Here is a 12,088-nt window from a genome sequence, read left to right as displayed (position 1 = left end):
CAGTAAACCAGCTACAAACATTAGACATATGATATATCAAGCTAAATTTCATTCTGTGATCTGATTTGTCCATTATTACCATCAGCTGGGATCATAATAGACATAATGGCTGATTTCAGTGTTGTGGTTTGCAAATCAGCTGATTTATTTTTCAGCATGCGAGCACAATCTTCCAATTCTGTCCCTAAACAAGCCTCAGGACCCATGACCAAATAGTAGTTGGTTTAGTTCCTACCTATTAGAAAGTCTGGTAGCCATAGCTTTGAGGAAAGTCTTTGCATGGCCTTCCATGTAATAGACCGGAGATTTTATATCAGGACTTGTCAAGAATAATTGTCTGGGCCGTTCCAGTGCCATGATTAGGTGCTGGTATCTGCAATCTGCAATATTGTTCCTGTTTTATTGCAGAAAGAAAATGGAATTGAAGTAGAAGAGCATTCATGATCATATTGAATGATCAAGCATGCTCAGGCCTCGCTGTTTGCTTGGTCATATCAGAGGACATTTAAGGGCATTTAATCTATGTTGCTTTAGGTTATAGACTTGACTGCATAAGGATGGCAGGTTTCCTCTTGTGAATTACATTAGTGAATCAGATGAGATTCCACAGAATCTAATGATTTCACCATTATTAATGAGATCAGTGTTTTTATTCCATATTTCTTAATTACTTGAATTACAGCTGCTGTGCTGTGGTTGAATTTGAATTCACGTCTTTGAAGCATTAGTCCAGGTCTCTGTTTACTGGCCTATTAACAAAGGTACTGTTCTCCAGTTTTGGTAAAGAGAATTGTGAATATTCCATGATGGAATATATCTAAGACTGCAATAGACAGATTTTTGGCCACTCAGTGAATCAAGAAACAGCAAAGCAGGCAGAAAGTGAATTTGAAGCTGAAGATCGGTATGACCAAATCAGTACTGAATGGCAAGATGGCTTGATGGGCCTTAAGATCTTTCCTGCTCCTGCTTCTTGTGGTTCTCAATATCTTGGTAAATGATACCCTGACTTATAAAAGGTAAAGCAAAAAAAGCCAAGTTCATCATGAGATATCATCGGAACAATGAATTGTGAATTAAATGGGTGAGGTTGACAGTGTTGGATTAAAGATGTCCCTGCTACATCACAAATTCCTTACATAATTTTAAACAAACAATTGTGGGTGATGGAGATCTGAAATAAACAAAAACAAAGAAATTGCTGAGAGCACATGGACGAGAACAGAATAGTTTCGGATCGATGGGCTTCAAATTGGTTTCACAGGTCGGCACAACATCGAGGGCCGAAGGGCCTGTACTGCATTGTAATGTTCTATTTCTATGTACTATGTTCAACTCAGGTTCCAGATAGACTCAAAATATTAACTTTGTTTTCTCTCCATTCTTGCAGCCAGACCCGATTAGTTCTGCAACAATTTCTGTTCTTGATAATTTGTTATTTTAGATTTTCAAAAACAGAAAATTTTCTCAAATAAATACAGAGGTTATGAGCATGTTTTAAGAAATGTTACTGTTTTTGTTTAGAAGCAAACATGAGGCCAACCGAGACAGGTTCAGATTCCAGCTCCTCTTCAGCTGGTGCACAGTCTGGAGTGCCGACACAGGTGGTACAGCAAGTTCAGGCATCGCAGCAGGTAAGTAAACAATAGAGAATGATGTATTGAATCTTCATACAAATTATATTTATACAAACTGTTGAATATTTTATGTAACTTTTAAATGTTCTCGGCCAACAGAGCAATCAAACATATTAGCATGCATTTTTTCTTATGTCCTTTTAAGAGACTTGCCACTATCGATTTACATCATTAGTATGGAATGCCTTTTGTTACAATCCTTATAGCAAAACTGTAAACCAAAATAATCTAATTTTGCAAAGCAATTGCCAAATGAAGAGGTTGCCAATAAAGTTTCACTTTTTGTAACTTTGCCAGATTCCAAACCAATGCAAATTAACCATAATTAGCTCATAAATTGCCCTTCAACTAGAAATATTAATGTCATTTTAACAAAGCCATGTCTTGCACCTGCATCCCTCAGATATGTTTCACCATGTGCAGTTCCAAAGTTCTCTAACTCAGCCTCTAGTATAAAGGATTTCTTATTTCCCTACTGAATCAAGTTAACCTTCAAATTACATTCAACAGCAGTTGTATTTCAGTCAAGGTGCCCAGATTTTGATGTCACTTGAAAGACACATGCCCACAGAACTTCCTTAGCTAGGTTCAAGTCCAGTCTCTATGCCACAGATTTCTCAGTCTGCTTTAACAAACCCAATAAAATGATCTGGTTGACTCTAGCAAAATTCAGTTAAATTCATAATTCCTGACTCAACCATATCTTGGCATCTTTCAGTACTTAAAGACTGTATCACAAACAGTTCCTTGTGAATGTGCCTTTGCTGTTCTCGCTTTATCTGCAACTCTCCTTTGCTTTTGTATGTTAACTTTCTTTCTGGTCAAGGGTCACCAGATCACATGCATCTTATTTCTTCTTATTCAAGAAAATTCTAATTGATCAATTTATAATTGACATCAACTCTTAAAAGTCCTTGTTTTGAAATATCTTTAAAATAGTTCAAGATTCCACAAATCGTTTTTAAAATAAATTGCAAGTTTTTCTTAATTTTAAAAAAAACACCAGGTTATAGTCCAACAGGTTTATTGGAAGTACAAGCTTTCGGAGCGCTGCTCCTTCTTCAGGTAGCTAGTTTTTCTTACTGTACTGTTTTGGGGTCAACCATCAAACACTTTGTTGACTTTTACTGACTGCCATCGATGCTGTTAAATTTTAGGAGCCACAATTCAAGCCAGAATGAATCATACTTTCTCTAGACTTAATTTACCGAAGTAACAATGCATCTCTGCAAATAAATCTTTGAGGAGAAAGTGAGGTCTGCAGATGCTGGAGATCAGAGCTGAAAATGTGTTGCTGGAAAAGCGCAGCAGGTCAGGCAGCATCCAGGGAACAGGAGAATCGACGTTTCGGGCATAAGCCCTTCTTCAGGAAACCGGGCTTATGCCCGAAACGTCGATTCTCCTGTTCCCTGGATGCTGCCTGACCTGCTGCGCTTTTCCAGCAACACATTTTCATCTCTGCAAATAAATACCAATGTAAACAGTCTAGAATGAGATGCATTTCTGCAAAATGTTTTTTGATGGATTAACAACTTATTCACTGTAGTATGGTTCACATCTTTTTACTGCTTTTAATAAGTTTTTTTTTGCGACATTCCTATCTCTTCTTGGTACAATTCTCTGTCTGAAACGATAGGAAGAGGATCAAATTATAGTTGCTGTCTTTTTAGTCATGATAAATAACTTCTCAGAGTTACGTATGTGCAGCTGAAGCTGTGATTTTACTTTGAGTGGAGAGACAGCATGTCCTAACTTTTCCCATCATAACAGATCCAAGAATGTGAAATCACCATAAGGCTTGTAAACCTTTTATTCAACCATTCAATGCTATAGCTGATTGGATCATTTTCCACTTCAGACTCCCATTCCACCTTAAGGAAAGTGGTTCCAAGTGTTATATAAAAATATCTCTTTCTGCATCACTTTGATCTTTGACTTCTAACAGTCTGGTTTAGAACTGATGAAACAATGGAGCTAATTAAATGTGAATGAGAGATAGTGTTGGGATTTGAATTAGCTTAGAAGTCCAGAGCTTAGTCACATGAACAGATGAAATATGAGTTTTTATTTAAAGCAACCTACACACTGATGTGCTTTGATTTTAACATGAAAAGTAATTAACAGTAACATTTTATGACATTGTTGTAGATTCTCCAAGCTGCCCTTATTTAAAATCACAATGGAGTTTGCCTTAATAAGGAAACCTCATGGAATTTGTTTTGCAAGACATCATGTAATAAACCAATAAAGAGAGGGGAAGGGCTTGGGCAGAATAATAATAAAACAGAATATATTCTAGTGGTTAAAAAGTGACGAGAGAAACATCCAGTGGCAGAATTTTGGGTTATGGGTTTGGAATACGATCTTTCAGTCAGGCTCAAGTAGAGGTCATGGTCCCAGAGAATTTGAGAGACTATCACTTGGCAGGGATTTTCCTCGAGTTTGCAGATTAGTGGCCAGTGCGCAAGTTCACTGTATAGTTAAGAGTGAAAGGTGTACTTTCAAATGGTGGGCCATTAGGAATTCCTCCAACTGGGGAAAAAAGCAACTTTAATCAGGGAAGAGATAGATAAGGTGCCTAAGGTGAGTGGCTTTCTACATCTTAAGAGTGTGCAGTCAAATTTTAAAAAATTTTAGATTAAGCAACGTATATAAATTGCCCAGACTACAACAGTTTCGAGGGGTAGACAAGATCTCAAAGCTTGCATGGGTGTTGACTTCCAGTGCCCCCACCCTACCCCTGGTCTGCTACTGGGACACTGCTTCCAGGCAACTGGCCTGGTACCTGAAACCTTACAGGAAATACAGAGGTCAACTGGAACATTTATCAGCGTTTGATGATAGGCCTTGATGGGCTTTTAATTCTCATTAATTGGCTGCATGCCACTTGCATGAGGTTGGAGCTAAAAATGTGTTGCTGGAACAGCGCAGCAGGTCAGGCAGCATCCAGGGAACAGGAGAATCCACGTTTCGGGCATAAGCCCTTCTTGCATGAGGTTAGCCTTTCAAACTGCCAGCTCACTCCCTGGGAGATGGCCTAGTGACAGGTTGGTGCCCACAAGCTGGCCTGGGTCAGTGGTGTGAATTTTTGCCTTTCACTTTTGCACTTACCTTCACAAGAGGGCAACAAATTCAGCGGCAGATCATAAATAGTATTAAACATAATGTGAATACTTTACCATCTGAAAAAATCAGAATATCAAAATACAACAGTAGTTATGAAAAACAAGGATGTTTGAAACCTGCATCAAAAACTGCATCAGGTCCAAAGTTTCTGTTATGCAATCAACCATTCTATACACATGGGCATAGCATAAGGAATAAAACAAACAAATTAGAAACGGAAATCCAGAAATGATAGCCATCTCCATGACCTGGCTGAATGATAAATATTCTATTATAGAATTTAGAAAAGACAACAAAATTGACAACAGAGAAGTGGCAATATTGATGAAGCATATTATAGCATTGAAAAGAGAATATATCCAAGTTTTATAGAAATTCAGAATAGAAAAAGTTGCAAATACTAGGAATTGCCAGCAGACTTCTCAAAGCCAATGAGAGAAAATTGTGTATAACTATAAAGGCTTTGATTTTCTCATAGATTGGAGAACCTGAATGGTTGCATATTTCTTGGGTGTTTTTGGAGCTATATTCTGAGAATAGGCAGTATTAGATTTAGTAATGAATTAATTAAGTACAGGACTTTGGTTAGGCCACTTTTAGAATACTGCCTGCAATTCTGGTCTCACTACTATAGGAAGGATGTTGTGAAACTTGAAACTGTTCAGAAAAGATTTACAAGGATGTTGCCAGGGTTGGAGGCTTTGAGCTATAGGGAGAGGCTTGAATAGGCTGGGGCTATTTTCCCTGGAGTATCGGAGGTTGAGGGGTGACCTTATTAGAGGTTTATAAAATCATGAGGGGCATAGGTAGGGTAAATAGATAAGGACTTTTCCCCGGGGTCGGGGAGTCCAAACTTAGAGGGTATAGGTTTAGGGTGAGAGAGGAAAGGGACCCAAGGGGCAACCTTTTCGCACAAAGGGTGGTGAGTGTATAGAATGAGCTATCAGAGGAATTGTGGAGGCTGGTACAATTACAACATTTAAATGTTATCTGGATGGATATATGAACAGGAAGGGTTTGGAGGGATAAGGGCCAAATGCTGGCAAATGGGACTAGATTAATTTAGGATATCTGGTCAGCATGAATGAGTTGGACCGAAGGGTCTGTTTCCATGCTGTACATCGCTATGACTTTAAGATCTACTGATAGAGGTGCACTTTGCTAATAGGAACCATAGCATGATAGAACATGATTGGTTTGAGAGGGTGAGTCAGAAACTAGTATTTTAATTGAGTAAGACTGACTTGTAAAATGAAGCAAACTTGGTCAACAAAAAAATACCGGCTGCAGCGGATGCAGTAGATGATGTGGGTGGAGGTGCAGGTGAATCTGTGGCGGATATGGAAGTTTCCTTTGGGGCCTTGGAGAGAAGTGAGGGGGGAGGTGTGGGCGCAAGTGTTGCACCTCCTGCGGTTGCAAGGGAAGGTGCCGGGAGTGGAGGTTGGGTCGGTGGGGGGGTGTGGATCTGACAAGGGAGTCGCGGAGGGAGTGGTCTCTACGGAAAGCTGATAGGGGAGGGGAGGGAAATATTGGGGAGACAGGCCGCCTACTTGCGGAGCGATTCAGAGAGCACCTCTGGGCCACCCGGACGAACCAACCCAACCACCCTGTAGCACAGCATTTCAACTCCCCCTCCCACTCCACCGAGAATATGCAGGTCATTGGACTCATCCACCGCCAAACCACAACAACGCGACGGTCGGAGGAGGAGTGTCTTATCTTCCGACTGGGAACCCTCCAACCACAGGGGATGAACTTGGACTTCACCAGTTTCTTCATCCCCCCTCCCCCCACCTTGTCTCAGCCGAATCCCTCCAGCCCGGCACCGCCTTCCTGACCTGCAGTCTTCTTCTTGACCTCTCCGCCTCCATCCTACTCCGACCTATCACCCTCACCTTGACCTCTTTCCACCTATCACATTTCCAACGCCCCTCCTCCAAGTCCCTCCTCCCTACCTTTTATCTTCTCCTGCTGAACACTCTCTGCTCATTCCTGAAGAAGGGCCTGTGCCCGAAACGTCGAATCTCCTGTTCCCTGGATGCTGCCTGACCTGCTGTGCTGTTCCAGCAATAAAGTTTCAACTTTGATCTCCAGCATCTGCAGACCTCACTTTCTCCTATTAATCCGGAAACCCAGATAGTGTTCTGGCGACCTGGGTTCGAATCCCACCATGGCAGATGATGGAATTTAAATTCAATAATAACCTGCGAATAACAGTCTGATGATGACCATCAAACCATTGTTGATTGTAGGAATAACCCATCTAGTTCATGAATGTCCTTTAGGGAAGGAAATCTGCCATCCTTATCTGGTCTGGCCTATGTGTGACTCCAGACCCACAGCGATGTGGTTTACTCTTAATTACACCCTGGGCCATTAGAGATGGGCAATAAGTGCTGTACTGGCCAGTGACGCCATCATCCCATGAATGAATTTTAAAAAAAAGGTGGAGGAGATATTGTAATTGAAAGTTATTAAGTCACAGACTTGTGATTTGTTTTTGTAGCAAATAGAGGAAGAGAATAACATACCAAAGATCTGAGGAGAACGATAGTTAAATGTGCACAGTGTTATTAGTATGTAATTAACCCAGTAATTTGTGATGAGGAAGAGATGATTTGAGAGTTTCAAATGACCACAAATTACTGGGTGATTTGTCACTCCATAGACTCTTGAAAAGGGAGTTCATTTTCAGCTTCCTTGAGGTTAAAGAGGTTGCTGTATTTGCAGAGTTAAAATAAAATACACGCTGCAAAAATGTTGGGCTGTTACTCATCATGTAAAGATCCTTTTATAAACAAGAATTATGTTTCTGCACTGTCCTGCAACTTCAAACACCCAAAAAGGGAGTAATAAAAACTGTGGATTCTTATTCCTGCAGGTAGATATAAATTGTTCCTACCTACAGGTTTTTTAAAATCTTCATTTTTAAAGTATTTTCATTATGCTTTCATTCTATACCTTTATTTTCTGATTTCTTAAATCTAATTTGAGTCTAACCACACTATTTCCTTCTCCAATGTTCCTCTATCTTTTAATATTTAATTTATTGATTAAGGAAAAACTTTATCCCAGTTTTCACCAGGTCTCAGGTGCCTCTTTTGACTTTGCAATGGCATTATCAGCTTGCAATTTTCACATTTCGTGGTCTAAGTTCTTTTCAGTTTGAATCATGAGGAAAGTATCTACGAAATGGAGAACGTCATGAAATACCCCACTCCGGGAAATGTGTCTTCATTTTAAATCATCTCTTCTGTTATTGTACTTAGTTATGCCCGCATATTATTGACTAAGTTGCTTAAAATAGAGTAAGTATTTTACACATTACTAACAATATGCACATTAGTAACAATGTGTTGACTTTCCTGTTACTTTATAGTCTGACTCAATCTGATAAGTTCCATTATCTATTGAGCTTTTATTTGAATTGTAAGTGGCAAGTCAGAATTATTTTGGTACCAATCTGTTTGACCTATTCATAACCTTTCACTGAGACCTGTTTCAAGGCACGTTCCTGTGGAGTCAAATGGAAAGGTTCACTCTGAAATTGAGTAAAATAGTCTTTTATTAGGATTAGCTATTTAAATACAATGGCATTTTTCCAATTAAAAAAGTTGGGTGGAACTAGCCACCAAGGAATTGTTGAAACTTTATTCAAATGGAATTAGGATTGTATTAAATCTCAGTGAAACTAAAGCTGGCAAAGTCCACTAATGTAAAGAGTTTTACCACTGTTTTATATTTAAATTACATATTTCATTGCTCTATAGTCCAAGTTTTACAAAATTAGTCCTCAAAAAAAAACAGCAATTGCTTCAAGAAAATTTTGAAGAAGGAACTTTTTCTGTAGTTCTGCGATAAATCTTAGCGGTTTTTTTTCCCTAAATGAATATTCACGCTGTCGTTTATGGAATATTTGTGTGGATTTGTAGAGCCCCTCTATAGAGGACTGATTAGTTAAAGTTTATTTTGTAGATTAATTATTACAGTTTTCAAATAATGTATACGGTCAATATTTTGACATATAAGAGTCATGTGTTGATTGTTGTATTTTACTGCTCTGGTTTAATGAGTGGCATTGTATTTCAGCTATTCAATTTTAGGGGACATCGCTTTATGTTTAAATTAGCATTCCCTCCAGGAGAAAATTGAATCATCAGCACTTATCTCATAGCAAACTATACTTCTACAGGATGAATGTCTCTTTTGTCAAATGTATTTAAAGGAAATATGGGAAAAAATAATTGAAATTTAGATCCAGAAAATCCTGATGCATAAAATTAGCTCTAATTAGTGTGGATATATGACAGTAAATGTATGATAGAGATACGATGCTCTGTTTTACATTATAATGCAAGCTATAATGAGAAATATAGGTGTAATAATAAAGCTTCTTCATTGGTTACGTGGATAAAGAATATTACAACTAGTTTTGATTGGCAATTTAAAAAATTTAGGATGTTCTTCAGGGTATATTTTAGTGTGCAAAACATCATGATAAAATCTTAGGGAAAATAGGAACCAAAAGACCCAAGTAAGTTTTGAGGAATTCAGTTTTTAAAACCAGATTTTATTTCAAGGAATAGTAGAATCTCGGAACTGTTGTGGTGAAGAAGAGGCTATTAGGTCCAATTTGTCTCCCAACTTGGGAGTATTGGCTGCCCGAATGAGCACCATAAATTCATGCCAATCTTCTGCCAAACCCTCCCCCCAATCCTGCACATTGTTTCAATTTAAATAATAATTAAATCACTTGAATGCCTTGATTGCATCAACCTACACTTCACTTTGAGGTGATGTATCCAGACCCAAACTATTTGCCGTGTAAAACTTCTCACTTCTCACACCGCATTTACTTCTTTTGCAAATCACTTTGAATCTGCGCCACCTTGTTCTTAGTCAGTTCACAAGTGGGAAGTTCCTTCCTGTCCTCTCTCTCCAGACCGCTCATGAATTTGAGAAAGATCAATCAAATCTCCCCCTTGCCTTCTCTCCAAGGAAAGCAGTCCCAACGTCTCCAATCTTTATTTATAACTAGAATTTCTCATCCCTGGTACCATTCTTTTAAACCTATTCTGCACACTCTCTCCAATGTGTTCGCATTTATCCTAAAGTGTGACGGCCAGAACTATACATAGTACTCCAGCTGAGATGTCTTGTGTCTCATTCAGGTGCACCTATTCTTTCCAGATCAGGTGTTAGATTTATTGGTAGATGAGTACTTTGGTGATAGTGACCACAGTTCAGTTATGTTTACTTTAGTGATGGAAAGGGATAGATATACACTGGAGGGCAAGAGCTACAGCTGGGGGAAAGACAATTATGATGCGATTAGACAAGATTTAGGATGCATAGGATGGGGAAAGAAACTGCAGGGCATGGGCACAATAGAAATATGGAGTTTTTTCAAGGAACAGCTACTGTGTGTCCTTGATACGTACATACCTGTCAGACAGGGAGGAAGTATCGAGCGCAGGAGCAATGGTTTGCTAAGGAAGTTGAATCTCTTTGTCAAGAGGAAGAAGGAGGCTTATGTGAGGATGAGACATGAAGGCTCAGTTAGGGTTACAAGGTAGCCAGGAAAGACCTAAAGAGAGAGCTAAGACGAGCGAGGAGGGGACATGAGACGTTGTTGGCGGATAGGATCACGAAAAACCCTAAAGCTTTCTATAGGTATATAAGGGTTATAAGAATGACTAGAGTAAGATTAGGACAATCAAGGACAGTAGTGAGAAGTTGTGCGTGGAGTTATAGGAGATAGGGGAAGCGCTAAATGAATATTTTTCTACAATATTCACCCTGGAAAAAGGCAATGTTGTCAAGGAGAATACTGAGAAACAGGCTACTAGACTAGATGGGATTGAGGTTCAGTAAGGTGTCATATAAGCTTCCCCATTGTTGCTACTGCACAAAATATAGAGGCATGGGGATTGAGGGTGAATTAGTGGTTTGGATCAGAAATTGGCTAGCTGAAAGAAGACAGAGTGTGGTGGTTGATGGGAAATGTTCATTCTGGAGTTCAGTACTAGTGGTGTACCGCAAGGATTTGTTTTGGGTTCTTTGCTGTTTGTCATTTTTTTAAATGACCTGGATGAGGGTGTGGAAAAATGGGTTAGTAAATTTGCGGACGGCACTAAGGTCGGTAGAGTTATAGGTAGTGCCTAAGGGTGTTGTAGGTTACAAAGGAACATAGATAAGCTGCAGAACTGGGCTGAGAGATAGCAAACGGAGTTTAATGCAGAAAAGCGTAAGGTGATTCACTTTGGAAGGAGTAACAGGAATGCAGAGTACTGGGGGAATGGTAAGATTATTGGTAGTGTCCAGATACATAGATCATTGAAAGTTGCCACCCAGGTTGATAGAGTTGTTATGAAGGCATACAGTGTGTTCGATTTGGAAAGGATTCAGAGGAGATTTACTAGGATGCTGCAGTATGGAGGGAAGGTCTTATGAGGAAAGATTGAGGGACTTGAGGCTGTTTTTGTTGGAGAGAAGAAGGTTGAGAGGTGACTTAAATGAGACATATAAGATAATCAGGAGGTCTGGTGGACAGTGAGAGCCTTTTTCCAAGGTTGGGGGGCATAGCTTCAAATTGAGGGGTGATAGATATAGGACAGATGTCAGACATAGTTTCTTTACTCAGACAGTAGTAGGGGCGTGGCACACACTGCCTGCAACAGTAGTAGTCTTGCCAACTTTCCGGGCATTTAAATGGTCATTTGATAAACTTATGGCGTGGGTTTCCTCCCGGTGCTCCGGTTTCCTCCCACAGTCACAAAGATGTGCGGGTTAGGTGAATTGGCCATGCTAAATTGCCCGTAGTGTTAGGTTAAAAGGGGTAAATAGAACATAGAAGAATACAGCGCAGTACAGGCCCTTCGGCCCTCGATGTTGCACCGATCCAAGCCCACCTAACCTACACTAGCCCACTATCCTCCATATGCCTATCCAATGCCCGCTTAAATGCCCATAATGAGGGAGAGTCCACCACTGCTACTGGCAGGGCATTCCATGAACTCACGACTCGCTGAGTAAAGAACCTACCCCTAACATCTGTCCTATACCTACCCCCCTTAATTTAAAGCTATGCCCCCTTGTAATAGCTGACTCCATACGTGGAAAAAGATTCTCACTGTCGACCCTATCTAAACCCCTAATCATCTTGTACACCTCTATCAAGTCACCCCTAAACCTTCTTTTCTCCAATGAAAACAACCCCAAGTGCCTCAGCCTTTCCTCATACGATCTTTCTACCATACCAGGCAACATCCTGGTAAACCTCCTCTGCACCCGTTCCAGTGCCTCCACATCCTTCCTATAGTATG

General features: G+C 39.8%; 1 protein-coding gene across 8 annotated transcripts in view; it reads left to right on the top strand.

Annotated features, from left to right (window-relative positions):
- The window catches only part of rfx1a (regulatory factor X, 1a (influences HLA class II expression)), a 150,504-nt gene that overhangs the window by 48,330 nt on the left and 90,086 nt on the right, over positions 1–12,088 (top strand). For all 8 annotated transcript variants that reach the window (XM_043694804.2, XM_043694803.2, XM_087983324.1 and 5 more), the window contains exon 3: positions 1,525–1,634. In XM_043694804.2, coding sequence (XP_043550739.2) covers positions 1,525–1,634 — 110 coding nt within the window. The remainder of the gene's footprint in view (positions 1–1,524; positions 1,635–12,088) is intronic.

This window comes from Chiloscyllium plagiosum, unplaced genomic scaffold (genome assembly GCF_037043375.1).
Source record: "Chiloscyllium plagiosum isolate Xiang-an unplaced genomic scaffold, Cpla_swu_hap1 HiC_scaffold_45, whole genome shotgun sequence".
NCBI classification, from domain to species: Eukaryota; Metazoa; Chordata; class Chondrichthyes; order Orectolobiformes; family Hemiscylliidae; genus Chiloscyllium; species Chiloscyllium plagiosum.
This window is presented reverse-complemented; position numbering and strand designations above follow the sequence as displayed.